The 16,012-nt window shown below is 44.3% G+C and overlaps 1 protein-coding gene across 2 annotated transcripts in view; it reads left to right on the top strand.

Annotated features, from left to right (window-relative positions):
- The first annotated feature begins 4,733 nt into the window (after nt 1-4,733).
- ETNK2 (ethanolamine kinase 2) overlaps nt 4,734-16,012 on the top strand; it is a 34,640-nt gene continuing 23,361 nt past the window's right edge. The window contains exon 1 of one of the 2 annotated variants that reach the window (XM_081947122.1): nt 4,734-5,156. In XM_081947122.1, the coding sequence (XP_081803248.1) occupies nt 4,965-5,156 (192 nt within the window). In that variant the 5' untranslated portion in view covers nt 4,734-4,964. The remainder of the gene's footprint in view (nt 5,157-16,012) is intronic. The other variant, XM_081947123.1, reaches the window with a different exon arrangement.

The raw sequence follows: 16,012 nt of genomic DNA, 5'->3' as shown, positions 1-16,012 counted from the left end.
AAAAGCAGCTATGTCTTCTCCTGGGACCAAAATCGGTCACACAATCTTGGAACAGGATGAGTTTAATTTAAGGTGTTCTCAACAGGTGCTACATGTGTACCCATATGCTCTCAGAATGACATTTTACTTTTTACATCCAATCCCTGCAAGGATGTGTACACACACAGAGAGAGAGAAAGAGATAAGAGAGAGAGAGAGAGAGAGAGAGAGAGAGAGAGAGAGAGAGAGAGAGAGAGAGAGAGAGAGAGAGAGAGAGAGAGAGAGAGAGAGAGAGAGAGCCTGACTTACATATATATATGAACAGTTCCTAACAATTTCCACCCTCTTTAATTTTGTGGTTATCTTTAATTTAGACTTGGATATCCTCAAATAAAAAACGGTCTTCCTACAAACTATAATATGCAGTCACATGATATTCCAACATGCATCACTCCTTTTTATCTCAACCTTTATTTTAATAATTTAATTTTTAAAATTTTTAAATAAAGATTATCTATCTATAAAAAAGAAACAGAAGGCTTGTGTAAAGATCTTTTACGTTTGTTTCTTGGCTGTTTTATGCTGAATATACCTCATTCAACTTTCTTTGCCTTGCAGAGGAAAAGTTTCCAGTATTTTTATATTTAAATTTAACTTTCCTCTCAATGATAGGGGACTTCAGTCTTGGAATCTTATACTGTCCTTTTACAACTAGAAATGTCCCCAAATTCCTGGGAGAAGATACATGATCAGCACAGATTTAATCACATTCACAAGGCCTCCTGGAATCACCATTTTGCTATTATAGTGGAAAGTCAGTAACGTTCAAATTAATAATGGCTACTATTTGGCAGACCACATATTCTGCAATGACCATCAAACAAATCAGTTTCCAGATTTAGAGGAATTCTTTCCATCTTTCTAAGAGGAAAAGCTGCCTCTCTCATTCCCTGGAATAAAAGTTCAATTGTTTAGTAAAGGAAGTATAGGATAGCTTTTCCAACAGTTCTTGTTCATCTTACCACCCAAGACTACCTTAGATATTATTCTATATAATTAATCACTGAGTCTAATTACCACTTCCATGCACATATCTGCCTTTAAATCAGGGCTGTCAAACTCATGGCCTGCAGGTCAAATGCGCCACATGCTGGCCAGACCCACGCCCAGTTTAGTGAAGGGGGAAAAGTCGTGATATGTCACGTGATGATGTGAGTTTGACACCCATCCTTTAAATAATTACGATCTCAGGTTAGAGAGGTTTAGCTGGCTTTGACTAAGATGGATTTGAATCCAAACCAACATACCAGATTTGACAACCCCAAATATAGTGAGATGTAATTCTCCAAAATTAAACCACTGCTGAGTATTTCTATCCCCTAAAGCATCCATTATCACCTCTACCAATAAGTGACAGGACAATTTCCTGTCTGCCAATGTGTATGACATAAAGATGATTTTGGAAGGAAGCCACTAGTGACCTGCAACCAGGAGATATTAGCAATTCACACTATTCCCAACAAAGCAATTAAGCAAACTGAGCCCCACAAAGAAAATAGGACAATTATAGCAATTCTAATTAAAGTAATTAGACTCATTCCCCTTTAGAAAGGGAGGGGGGATATCACTCCCTGCAGCTTGATGATACTTATTCAATTAATTGAGTTTGAATTAGTTAGCTGGATATTTAAGAGGAGATTTTTTTTCCTCTGTAGAAAATCACATACTGTACTTTGAGTGAAATTAATTTGAAAGTAATTTATTTTTTGAGAATATGTTAACATTTTCCTTATTAAAGATTTAGTTGTTACAATATACTGAATCTTGTTCCCACAAGAAACTTTAGAGGAGAACCAGCTTCTTGCCATTTTCACTTCAAATGCAGGTGATGTTTACACATTATATTTCTCTACAAACAAACAAGATCACCACTATATGGAAAGTTAACATGCTGGACAGAGAGGATGATTTTAATGAAGGTGTCTATTGATAGATCATCAAAATAAAAAGGACAACCAAAATACAGAATGAGGAGGAATAGAGATCTGCATATGATAATATACACAGACACATTCTGGTGTAATTGTTATTTGAATAAATGTATAACGGAATTCATTATAGTCAGGAAGACTAACATGATGGCCAGCTTTGAAATTGAGTGCTTATGGCAACGTTAGAACTTTTACACTTATTAGATTTATTTTTAAACCAGACATGAACTTGAATAATCATTTGCTGAGAGTAAGGCATCCAGTTCAATACCATGTCTAGACCACAGATGTCAAACTCGCAGTGTCATGTATGTTTTTCCCCTTTGCGGGTGGGCGTGGCCTGCACGTGAACTCATCCAGTCCGTGGGCTTCCAGTTTGGAACTCCTGATCTAAACCAAGGTGTCTTTAATAAATCACTTTAATAGGTTTCTTTAATATGTCACTTGTTGCCATTTTTAATGTGTCTGTTTTCTATAGTCGTAGATTAAGTCATGGGAAGTTTTCGTGCTTACTCCTCCAAGTGATACAGAACAAAAGATACATGTTAAGCACATCTTCTGTTGCTTCTGAAAACTATTAGGTTTCAATCCATTGAAAATGGGAGCTTTCAAAATGCTAAATCGTTTCAGGTGCAGTTTATATAATTGAAAACACTATCAATGACAAGACCATGTGCTGCTTACATTACTGTCTGCATAGCTTTTAATCATAGGTCACTACCATTAGGATACTTTTTACCACTCCAAAATAATTTCCTCATCTATGTAATTCCATGTATTGTTTACATTCAGCAGCTAAAATTATTTCTATCTTTTGCAGAGAGAGAGAGAGAGAGAGACAGACAGACAGACAGACAGAGACAGAGACACAGAGATCTCAGTTTTCCACTGATGAGGCTTTGTAAAACTATGAATCAACTCCTTTCCCACTGAAAAGAAATCTTGCCTTATTGTGTCTCCCCTAATTCAGCTTAGGTGGCATTTTATCTTCAGGTCTTGCAAGGGAAAAGATGGTTCAGCAGCCACTCATATTTGTTATGTCCCACAAATATACACCATCCAAGTAATTCTACTTCAAAATAGAGCTAGAATTGATCTGGAGTTTTTAGACTGTAAATCTTGCAATTGTCGTCACTCATATTTTAACCCAAAGGAACAGAGCTAGAGCAAAACTGACAAGGTTTATCTCTGGTCCCCTCTTCTCTGCAACAACTTATGGAGGAAATCATGGAATACTAGTAATTTTTCTTTTTTGTGTAGGAGGAGTGAGCTTGACAGAATTGTTTTTGTGGATCCAGGACTTGTGTCCCCTTCCCCTTCACAAAGAACAAATGCAATAGAGGTAGTCCTTAACTTATGACCATTTGTTTAATGACCGAGTTACAATAGTATTGAAAAAAGTGACTTAAGACTGATCCTCATGCTTATGACTGTTGCAGCATCCGCATGGTCATATGATTAAAATTCCAAGCTTAGCAACTGGCATATATTTACAGATGTTGCAATGACCTGGGCTCACATGATCACCACTTATGACTTTTCCAGGATGCTCCAGCTCTCCAAGCTGAGCATAGGGGGAAACCCTGGTTTGAAGCCATCAGACTTACTACTGGCTTATGAATGATTGTGGACGACAACGTCCAGGGAGAAGGGATGAGAGGCATGCTTGCATTAGCTAAAAGTGCGCAACTGTTACACAGGCTATTTCCATTCTAATTGTTCCACCAACAAAATGGTCAGTGTAGTGTATCAGACTGTATCCATTGCAGAACGTTTGTCACATTTTTAACCCCTGACACAGTTAAAGGAACAATTTCAAGTTTAGGTATGGGAGGGAAGAAGGAGGAGGATGCTGTGCTGGAGTTAGGATCAGGTGTGAAAAGGATCTTGGTTTGACACATTAACCGTTTCATACTATTTATTTGAATCAGGACTGGGAATTCCTCTCACCCAGCTTGGTGGAAAAGTACTTTGCCTTTAATTGCATGATCGCTAAAAATTAGTCTGATAATCTCCACCTGCAGTGCACCTACTTACACGCAGTTGAAATCCCTGTTGAATTCTTGCTTGCCTGTCACAAACCAAAGAAGCTCCCTGTCGCTTAAGAATTGAAAGTTGCTCACCTGATATTCCAATCCATGTGTTCAAATGAATATTCGCCGAACTCAGTTTCCTGAATTCTCCTAATTCCCTGAACCCTAACCTAACCACGCTCACAGGGCTCGCGTGTCAACCTAGGCGCCTGTTTGTGGCTCAGAGCAACCCCCTGCCAACACACGCCAACGTGCGTAAGCGGCGTTTAAACAAGCTGAAAAGACTCGCGGCACTAAAAGCGCAGATCCGGGTGGTGGACGCTTGTTTCCCTCGTCAGTAATTAATCTCGCAGCTCTTTCCCCAACGCTCCCACTCACACACACACTCCACCTCCCCACCCCGGCGACTTAGATCCAGAAACTCCCGGGAGCCGAGCTCGGCGTGCGCCGCTTTTGCTTGGAAGCCTCAATTGTGGCGTCCGCTAACAACAGCGCCGGGAACAGCAGCTTCCTGGCGGGAAGATGCTCCGCCGGCGACCGCATCCTTCTCCTCCTCCTCTTTCTCCGCGCCTGGCTTAGCGTTCCGCCACTTGTCCTCCCAAGAGGAGGGCTGCTTCTTGGGAGGAGGGGGTTGCTGTGGTCTGGCGGCGAACGATTCCTCCCTCTGACATCACAATCCGGTCAGCCTGGATGTTCCAATAAGAAATGCTTGCTGGAGGTGCGGTGGGGGCGGGGAGGAGGTGGCGGCGGCGGCGGCGGCGGCGGAGTGACTCATGGATTCCTCTCGGGGCTGGCTCCTCCCCTCCCAGCCCCTTCCTATCTCCTCCACATGGGCTACCTCGCAAGCCTCCCGTTGTTGAGGGGGGTGGAGTTGCTGGGTGGGAAAGGCTGCTCTTCCGTTTCCCTAACTCTGCCTTGTACCTGAAGCCCAGCCGCGTGGTAGTTGAGCTGCCGATGGGGCATGGAGGGAGCGGAGGAGGAGGAGGAAGAGGAGAGCGCGCGCGTCTTCTCCAGCTACTCAGCCGTCCGGCGTGTCAGCATTGCAGTGGATGAGACTAACGTCCTGCCGGGGGCTCTGCAGCTGATCCGAACGCTCAGACCACAATGGGAGACGGAGCGAGTTAAAACCAAGGTACAAAGGCAGAGAAAGAGAGTGAGTTCATTCGCAGCCGGCGGCCAAAACGCGCTGCTGGGGCGAGACTGCTCGGCATCTTCTTGTAAGGATGGCATTCAAGAAGGAACAACGGCGAGGGGCGTTTGAGGGCGGGAATGGTATGCAGGAAGTGCACTTCACCTCTTAGGTGGGTTTTTTTCTTTTCTTTTTAAGGAACATTCAACAGGTCGAGGTTGGGTTTGGTAGTGCAATCCTTTCCCCATTAAGATGGACCAGGCATCACCTTAGCTCTTTCAGCTTTAGCTGCACATCTTCCACAGAAACACAGTGATGTAACTCACCCGTTGGATTCTCTGATCACTTGTCTTATAAAGGTGATCCAAAATTGGATCTCCCCCCCCCTTTCTTGCACATTCATGTGGGTTTGAATCTTCTACCATAGTTGGCATGCAGAGTGAGGTCCTTCAGGGGCAGACTATGATCAGGACTCCCTTCTGAATGTTTAGTGGATGAAACACCCACTTTGTTCTTTATGATCTTTAAACACCAGCTGAATGCCATTTCCCCCACAAAATCACCTGGTTTGAAGGAATTGATTTTTAAGTGGATAGATTTCCTCTCCCAGTTCTTTGTAATCTAGTCTTGTTTAAGCATCAGGTGTGATTGCAGGTATTACTGTTTTTAATTTGGAGAGAGGGATTTGATAGTCAATGCCTCCTATAATTTCTATTTTTTGTGACTCAGTGGTCATGTCTGTAAAATAGAAACAGAACGAGCATTCCTCTTACTCAGAAATAGCATGAACATTAGCTGTTCCAATGTTGGCCACCATCAATTTTTCATTCTGTGATATTGAATCTTTTATAAAGCATGTACTGTATGTAAGTAAACCAATCTATGTTGGTTTACTAGTACCGTACTTTCTTTACAGCAGTCTCAGAATAACAATCCACTCATGACTATAGCAATTCATGGAATAAGGAGTGCATTTCTGTGCTACATCCTATTTTTTTTTCTCCCAGCTTTTTGTACTTCAGTGCAGGTAAAGCACTGCAAGTACAAGATTGCAGGAAATTGCCCTGTAGCCCTGCCCACTGATCTCTTTTGAGATTCTTAAAAGGAAAAATCTATAAATCAGACAGTTCTTGGAAGAATCTGTTTTAATTCAGATTTACATTATGTGGAAGAAACTGTAGAAAACATCACACAGAGAGTGATGTTATAGCTGCCTTTTCCATGATACAGCCAATTCATATCTACAAAAGTTTATTTCATCATCTCTGTTTATATATTAGTTGTGCTCTTTTGAATAAATGAGATCTTATATTAAATATAATACACAGAGTCCCTGACTCAAAGCATTTAATGACACAGTCTCACAAGATTGCAACTTTGTGCATGTGCTCATAGTTTTAAGTAGTTTTACATGTTGGACACATGAATAACTCTGCTGAATAATCTATAATTTTAAAAAAACATTTAATTTACTTGAAGCATCTTCTAAAGAGTAAAAATAGTATGTAGTCTGATCTTGCTCTGGATGAATATACAATTTCTATTTTGTATACATGAATGTGTAGTTACACTTGCTTTGCCAAATGACAGTTACTAATCCCTCCTTTGAGGGATCAGTAACTGCCCAGTTACCAGCATATTTTGATGTTGATTAATAAGTGAACCTCCACTTTAACAAAGCAGGAAGAATTTATCTTCCTCTTTTATTGAAACTGCCAGCAAAAAAAAGAGAGAGAGCATATGTTTGTATTCCCTTGGAAAAAGAGTAACACTGCCTTGGAAAAGACCTTTTCTACTAAGCTGCTTCTAAACCTGGATTCTAGAACTATCCTCACTTTTAAGTAGCTATGGGCAAACTCAGTTTCGAAATCAACTGAGATATTTTTCTCCATTTTGAAGACCCATTTTTTTCTATATCCATTTCCAAGAATGTGACTGGATTCAAAGCAAGGCTCTTCTCCAGCCCCTTCTGTGAGCTCCCAGATACCTCCTCAACCACCATGAGCTTTTGAAAAGGCCAAACCAACCATTGCTCTACATGGGGGCCTTGCTGGGCAGCAGATAAGGATGTTTAGCAGATGATGGGTGATTTATTATTACAGTGTTTTATACTGCCAAGAAAGGTGAGGGATGCTGTAGAGACATGCATACTATAAACAACACCTTCTGGCTTGGGTAATATGATGCACCTTGATTGGTGGTTGGAGAATGATGCGCTTCCACAGAGAGCAATATATCTGGACCTGCTGAACTAAGGTATCTTCTTCTCCTTCTCCTCCTCCTCCTCCTCCTCCTCCTCCTCCTCCTTCATATTTGGTAATAAACAAGTGCAGCTGAAGGTCTCTGGGAAGCTTCTATTTCACTAAATCCCTGGAGTCTGAGCAGATAGGTTGCTGTATTCAGAACGCCATTGAGGAAGGCAGATGCGGAAGCTTTACCTTTGAGGAAAGCTCACTGCGTTGTCATAAAGTGAAAATAAACCTTGTCTGGGTGTCATGCAGAGAATTTTACTGAGTCTATTTTTTTTCTACCAGTTCTAATTCAGTACGAAGAAGGGATGTTTGTTTGTGTTAGATATTTGTTCTAACTACAGTAGTTTCCACCAAGGTCCTCTGTTCCAGTGGCAACAGAGGTTTAATCCTATTGATCAAAAGGTCTAACAGCTCCCTATAAAAGGGCGGCTGTCAGACTCAACCTTCACTGGATTGTTCTCACTTGTACTTAATAAAGAGCTGTTGTTACCATTAAGCCTGTGTGTGCCTATCCATTACCCAATCTAACACTGGTGATGAGGGTGGGATTGGAAGGCAACTAGGCGAACTGAAAGAACGTAGCAATCCAGCAAGTACATCCAGCCCGGAGCTCAGCATGGCTTCGAGCAACCATTTTTGAGCGACAAACTCAAAATGCCCTCTGAACACAAAATGGCCATGTACGCCCCACCAACTCTGTATGACCCAGTCGCCGAGCACTGGGACTCGTACATGCTACGATTTGACTGCTTCCTCGAGGCAAATGACCCCATGGGCCTTTCTGAAGGCCACAAGAAGAACATATTCCTTGGATACTGTGGCCGGGAAGTGTTCGAGACAGCGAAAGACCTCTCTGAACCGACACCACTACAATCAGTCGCCTGGTCCGTGCTTCAGCAGACGCTGAGGATCCACTATATGCCCAAGCTGTCCAAGAACGTTCGTCGGCATGAGTTTAACATCAGAAACCAGAAGGAGGGCGAGTCAATTAACGAGTACGTTGCGGCGCTCCGCAAGGCCGCAGCATACTGCGAATTCCGAGACCTGGACGAGCTGATTCTGGGCCGCATAATTGGCAGCGTACGGGACATTAAGCTACAGAGGAGGTTACTCACTAAATCTAACCTCACTCTGCAGATCGCCTTGGGTGAAGCCAGGGCGTCCAAATCAGCCATCAAATCTACTGAGACTCTGCAGTGCCAAAGCGCTCCACAAGACACGTGAAAGAGTACACACGTACATTGCGAGTCTGCAGAGCCCGAGAGCTCAGGAGGCGAAGAAGACAGCTGCTGCATGTGCAGTAGCCATGTCCAGCCGGCGCGCAAATTCAAACCGTGTCTTCCGCCTTGCGCTAGCTGCAGAAGAGACCATGCCAGATTGGCTTGCCGTTTCTGCAACCGAAAGGGGCACATTGCCAAGATGTGCCGGAGCAAATTTCCTGCCACTGCCTGGCAGCCTAGAAATGCACCAAACCGCCAACAGAGGCCCAACCAAGGGGCGTGGCAGAAGCCACCACAGCACTCAGTGGGTGACAATAGAGTCACCTACCACACGTCAATCAGTCAAGTCCGCACCAAGCGGCCAAAAAAGCTGAAGGCCACAGTCCTCATCGAGGACTCTCCATGTGAGATGGAGATCGACACTGGGTCATTGCTGACCATCATACCATGGTCTACCCTAAAACAGGCTACCCCTAGCCTAAAGAAGCAGCATCTTCACACCCCTGACTTTAGCCTATGCGATTACCAGGGAAACTGGGTCCCCATCGTGGGCCATGGCACCTTCCAGGTGAAGTTCAAGCAGTTCAGCAGGAAACTCCCAGTGACAGTGGTCAGCGGCAACCTGCAGAGCCTCCTAGGGCTAGATTGGTTCTAAGCCCTAGGCCTAGAGATGACCGTCATCAACACTTTGAAAGACGATGGCACTGAAGCCATCTTTAAGGAGTTCGAGGACATCTTCGGCACCGGTCTGGGTAAGTATGTGGGGACTCCAATTTCCTTTAGTTTAGATCCCAACATAGCCCCAATAAGGCTAAAACCCAGGAGAGTACCTTTTGCTCTCCACCCCCAAATTGACAGGGAAATTGACAAGCTCTTAGGCCAGGGAATCCTAGTGCCGGTCGATCACACATGCTGGGAGACTCCTATAGTGACACCTGTCAAATCTGATGGGTCTGTCCACACCTGCATGGACTACAAATGCACAATAAATAAAGCGCTACAACAAAGCGCCTACCCTGTACCCATTGTACAGCACCTCCTTCATTCATTAGGCCCCGGAAAATTTTTCGCAAAATTGGACATGGCTCAGGCATACCAACAATTGCCTGTAGATGGCGCTACGGTGGAGGCCCAAACCATTGTGATGCACAGAGGTGTATTAAAATGTCACCACCTGCAATTCGGCATTAGTATTGCCCCTGGACTGTTCCAAAGCATCATGGAACGGCTTTTGCAGGGGATTCCAGGAGTCACCCCCTATTTTGACGACATCTTGGTATTGGCTGCAAACAAGGCACAACTTTTAAAACGTGTATGAACAGTTTTGGTTCGAATTAGAGACAATGGTCTCCGTCTCAAAATAGAGAAATGCCAAATTAACGTGCCAAGGGTTAAATTCTTAGGGTACCTAATCGATGGCTCTGGGATTCACCTGACCACACAAAAAATCAAAGCAATTCAGAACGCCCCCACACCTAGCAATCAAACCAAGCTGCAGGCGTTCCTTGGGCTCCTTAATGTCTACAGCATCTTTCTTAAACAGAAAGCCACCATTGCTGAGCCCTTACACTGTCTCCTGGCTAAGAACGCGAAGTGGTCCTGGGGCAAAGCCAAGGCTGCTGCATTTGCCGTGGTAAAACAACTCCTATCGGCAGACTCCTTCCTGGTACAATACAGCCAAACCCTGCCATTAGTGCTGACCTGTGATGCCTCCCTGTTCGGCGTCGGCACCGTCCACAGCCACGGCATGCCCAACAGAATCGAAGCCCCTATTGCATTTTATTCCAGGACCTTGTCTGCCGCGGAGCGGAACTACAGCCAGCTGGACCATGAGGCTTTGGGTGCAGGGGCCAGAGTAAAGAGGTTTCATGAGTATCTACATATACAGCCGGGACTTTGAGCTGGTTACGGACCACAAGCCGTTGTTGGGCTTACTGGCTGGGGACCGACCTACCCTAGTGTCTTTATCACCCCGCATGACCAGATGGACCATCTTCCTAACTGCCTACTCCTACCGTCTCATCCACTGACCAGGCTCCACTTTGGGGCACGCTGATGCTCTAAGCCGCTGCCCGCTGCCTGAACTTCTCGCTGACCCTACCCCCGAGATGCCAGTCCTCCTCATTGATTGCCTTGAGACTGGGCCTGTCTCATCCAGTGACATTGCCCATCACTCTGCTAAGGACTCCACCATCAAACAAATTTTGAACTGGGTGTGGAGGGGGTGGCCCAAGGGGCCTGTTGGGGCTGATTTCAAAATGTATTTTGCCAAACGTGATGAGTTATTGGTTGTAAAAGGCTGTTTACTGTGGGGGGACGGGTCGTTGTTCCACCCAAACTGTGCATTGCAGTATTAGAGGCTTTACACGTAGGGCATCCTGGAATTGTCAGGATGAAGTCTTTGGCTAGGAGTTACATGTGGTGGCCTAACATGGACAGGGAGATTGAAGAATGGGTGGCTACCTGCACACCGTGCCAGGAGTCCAGACCAGCTCCCCCAGAGCGCCCGCTAAGGAGTGGGAGCGACCTCAGGAACCATGGTCTAGGGTGCACATTGACTTTGCTGGCCCAGTTCACAGCCAGACATTTCTCATAGTTGTGCACGCCTACTCGAAATGGTTAGAGGTAGTCCTGGTGACCTCCACTATGGCAGAAGCGGTCATCAAGGTGCTACAGAGACTTTTCTCCATGCACGGCCTGCCCGACATCTTGGTCTCTGACAATGGGCCCAATTCACGGCCATGCAATTTGAGACCTTCCTAGCAGCTCAGGGAATCAGGCATGCCCTGGTCATGCCATTCCATCCAGCCTCCAATGGTCAGGCAGAGAGAATGGTGAGATCTTGAAAAGAGGTCCTCTCTAGGATGGGCCCGGGAGATTGGCAAACACGGGTTGATCATTATTTGCTAATTCAGCACATCACACCCAGTGCCACTACGGGGAGAAGCTCCTCCGAGCTTCTCATGGGTCACCAGCTAAGGTCCCACTTGGACTGGCTACACCCAAATTATTCTGCCTCATTGCCCCCAGACTCCACAAGCAAGATTCGGACTTTTAGCGTAGGGAATTCAGTATACGCCTACATCTACACCGGGGGAACTCTGTGGATTCGCGCGCTGGCCAGCTGAGTTCACCTGTTTAAAAGCTATTTTTCACCTTCCCCAGGCTCCAGAGGCTTTACAGGAGCCTGGGGAGGGCGAAAGGAGCCTCCCCCCCCCTCGGAGGCTTCAGGGATCGTCCCTGAAGCCTTCGGAACGCTTAAAACCACCCTCCTAGCAAACCGGAAGTGACTTCGGGTTGCTCGGAGGGTTGTTTTAAGCGCTCCGAAGGCTTCAGGGAACGTCCGAGGCTTCCCTGATGCCTTCGGAGCGCTTAAAACGACCCTCCGAGCAACCCGGAAGTCACTTCCGGTTTGCTCGGAGGGTGGTTTTAAGCGCTCCGAAGGCTTCAGGGACCGTCCGAGGCTTCCCTGATGCCTTCGGAGCGCTTAAAACGACCCTCCGAGCAACCCGGAAGTCACTTCCGGTTTGCTCGGAGGGTGGTTTTAAGCGCTCCGAAGGCTTCAGGGACCGTCCGAGGCTTCCCTGATGCCTTCGGAGCGCTTAAAACGACCCTCCGAGCAACCCGGAAGTCACTTCCGGTTTGCTCGGAGGGTGGTTTTAAGCGCTCCGAAGGCTTCAGGGACCGTCCGAGGCTTCCCTGATGCCTTCGGAGCGCTTAAAGCGACCCTCCGAGCAACCCGGAAGCCACTCTGAAGGCTTCAGGGAAGCCCATGGACAGTCCCTGAAGCCTCCGGAGGGCCTCTGGGGAGTCGGGGGAGGCTCTTTTCGCCCTCCCCAGGCTCCTATAAAGCCCCTGGAGCATGGGGAGGGCAAAAAAAAAATGTAAAAATGGGGGGGTTGCGCGTTTTGCGCGCATGCGCACTGGCGGGGTCGCACATTGCATTATGGGTGCGGCACTCCTGCACTCGACCCCCCTGCGCTCCCCTCACTTGTGGCACACGAGCCAAAAAAGGTTCGCCATCACTGCTCTAGTGATAATCCCAAAATTTTGTTTGTCTTCACAGTTGCCTGGCCACACTGTTTACTCGTTTTGCAGTCATCTGCTATGAGCACACCTAAATCCCTTTCTTCTGTTTTCCTGTCTTAACACTGTACTCTCCCAATACTACAGTATTCATTTATATAATTTTCATTTATTCATTTTTTGAAGGAATATTTTGCTAGATAGCTAATAGAAAAAGCATTCATCACCACAAAAGCTACTGCAGATTAAAAAGGAGGCAACTATGATCGCTGTTATTGACTGGGGAGAAATGATATCCCGATCCCTTGTTTGATGTGATTCTGAAGGGATGCAGGCTTGTTGATTATGACTGTCTACGCAATTTGGCTGGGTGCCCTCAGCAAGCAGGTTCTCAGCAAGCCTGGGGAGTCTGTGGCAGAAGGATCATTACAAATTTATAAATTGTCAAGAATAATCAAATGGAAAAAAGCAGTGGGAAAATAAATGGGAAAGGTCATCTATAAAGAGCGGGGGGGGGGCATTAAGGCTATGAGTTGTCTAGGATAGTTTGTTCTTATGCATGCACAGCTTTGGCTTCTGCACCAATCACATCTTTTCTGGCTTAGAGGTTCTCCTTACTGTCATTCAAGCCTTGGTTACCACATGAAGCAATCCTTCAAGAGCATCCAGAAACTGAGGCTAGTGCAAAATGCTGTGCTGTGGGCAGTTATGGGCAGTTTTTTAAATGTACAGGTTACACCTGTGCTCCACAAGATTATGCTTCCAGATTCAATTCAAGAAGCTGGTGGTCATCTACAAAATCCTTTATGGCATTAGGCAGGGTCATTTGTGAGATTGCCTTGCCCCAATTATATCCACCCATCTCATCAGATCCAGCATGAGAAACGTACTACAGTCCCTGTCTATTGAAGAGTCATCTGGCAGGACCAGGAAGAGACCCTTTTCTGTCATGGCACCCAGACAACATCATTCCTCCAGAAATCAGATTGGTCCTGATCATGTTGGCCTTTTGCAAGTCCCTGAAGACATCACTCTACAACTAGGAAGCCAGAGCTGTTGCTCATCTTAACCCATCTCCAATATTTTTTGTCTGTACATCAAATCTTATACCTACGTTTTGTCCTTCTACCCCTTGATTTGTCCTATTTTTGCAGAATTGGAATAAAGAGTTTAGTTTGGGGTGTGTGAAATGAGGTGCCTTAAAACAAGGAGATGAGAAAAAATTTGGAGGTAGGAAGAAGCCCACTCTTAATAAACCCTTCATTCTGTCTCTGTGACATGCTGTGATTTGCTATGTGTATGGTTATTGCAATCACTGACAGCATTCACAAACTACCAACATTGGGAAGAGTCATTTAGTCAAGATATTGAAGGCTTACATAAATTGAAGACTGTAAAGTAACCTTTGGTCTCTTTTAGCAGCTCATCTTCCCCATTTTACAGCTGAGCAAACTGGAAGCACTTCTCTCTAGTGCTCACACAAAATAAAGTTCCTGAGCATCTAGATTTCAGAAACTTCTCTCTTGCAGTATTTGGGACATTTGCTTCATGCTCATCTAAGCAAAAAGCCATTAGGATTAGCACCTCAAGTTGATGATCCCAGTATGTATGTATTTACTAATTGTATTATATTTTATTTTAGTTCTGCCATTTTAATGGTATATGAGTTCAATAAACAAGAAATATAATAGACTAAATAGTCTGGGTAGTGTGCGTGGAAATGCCTACAGAACAGAAGAGAAATAACCTGAGAAAACCACAATATATACAGACCTGCAAGTAGAAGTAGAACAACTATGGCAAAAGACAGAAAAAATAGTATCTATAACAAATGCCATGGATGCAATCCTAAACATCTGAAGCACCACCTGAACACCATTGGCATTGACAAAATCACTGTCAATTGCAAAATGCAGCATTACTTGGAACAGCTTACATTTTGTGATGATTCCTTTAATGCCATTAAACCACAAGGAGCATAGGTGGCTCTGGAATGTTACCTGTACACCAGACAGTTGAATAAGAAAAAAAAACACATTGAAAGAATATATGAAGCAGCACTGAAGGTAGTACACTATGAAAGCTTACTGAACACTGGAGAGACCAACACTAACAGAAGAGTAGAAGAGACATAGTAAGAAAAAGTACTACCTGAGCAGTACTTTTTGAAAAAACTAGCAAGCAAAGCAGATAATAACAAGACCTGGAAAAACACCAGAGAATATTGTCAAGAGGAAGCAAACATAGAAATGTACATTATACATGACACCAATTCTATCATTTTGCATCATTGGTCCTCATCTACCTAAAGTTTTCCCTTCATTGATGAATACACTTGATAGGATGCCCTGCTGAACTCAGTAGGGTAAGGTTACTTAGACTTGTATCAAGTCTCTTAGCAGAGAAATAAGGAATTTCTCATTTCTAGAAGTTGCTCTACTACATCCCATCATCCCTCACCATTGTTGATGCTAGCTTGAGACTGCTGTTCAAAAGTTATTCAACATATGAAAAACTACTGATTCCTTATCATCCATATTTTAGCAGATGGGATTTTGAAGCTTGATTCAGAGCAAAGAGATGCTACCACTCTTTATGAAACATTGTTTGTTCATGATGCTTTAAACAGTGTTAAGGGATAAGCCCCATCCCAAAAGAACTTACAATAGAAAAACATGGGAGAAGAAACAGGAACACGAGGGAGACAGAGGCAGAGATAAATAAGATTAGTGCAGCTTGCTTTAATTGCATGTGTTTATGTATAATTACAGACCAAGTTATAATAGGACATGGGAGGCAATGTTAAGTGAGCAAAAGAAGTATACAGAACTACTAAGAGAGAAACAAGAGTTTTTACATTAGTGGTCATAAAATGCACCTGTTATTTGACTTTTTTAAAAAAAAGTCAGATATTGAGACTGGATTTGAATTTTAGCCATTTATTAAGTCTTTGCTAGGGCACTTTTGCCGTAATTTCTCTGTTTGTAAGTCTTTATATTTTGTGACTTTCCCCAGTTCTTTCTCTTCTGTTCTGTCTCCCAAGTTCTATCACATCCACTGCTTAGACTTTTTGTGTTTGTTATTGACAATTGTTAAGTCTGTTAAATAACAGATGCTTGTCTGCTTGAATGTTACTGGTAGGTGCTTGCCTGTTTGTTGGAAATTATTATTTTATAAGGTGCAGAGTATTTGGCAGCAAACAAAATATATGAGGAAGTCCCTCACCAATATTAAGTGAGAAACTGAGTGACTTTCAAGAAAGAAATAGTGAACCAAAATGGCTCTCCTCAAAGCAGAGTCAATGACCATGGTGGAATGAAGAGCAGTGAATGGACCAACTCTTTGTGAATTCCTCTCCAGACAAGGATAGGAATGGAATCAT

Source organism: Natrix helvetica (genome assembly GCF_964273705.1).
Source record: "Natrix helvetica genome assembly, chromosome: 3".
Taxonomy (NCBI): domain Eukaryota; kingdom Metazoa; phylum Chordata; class Lepidosauria; order Squamata; family Natricidae; genus Natrix; species Natrix helvetica.
Note: the sequence above shows the minus strand (reverse complement) of the source record. Positions and strands in the feature narration are given on the sequence as shown.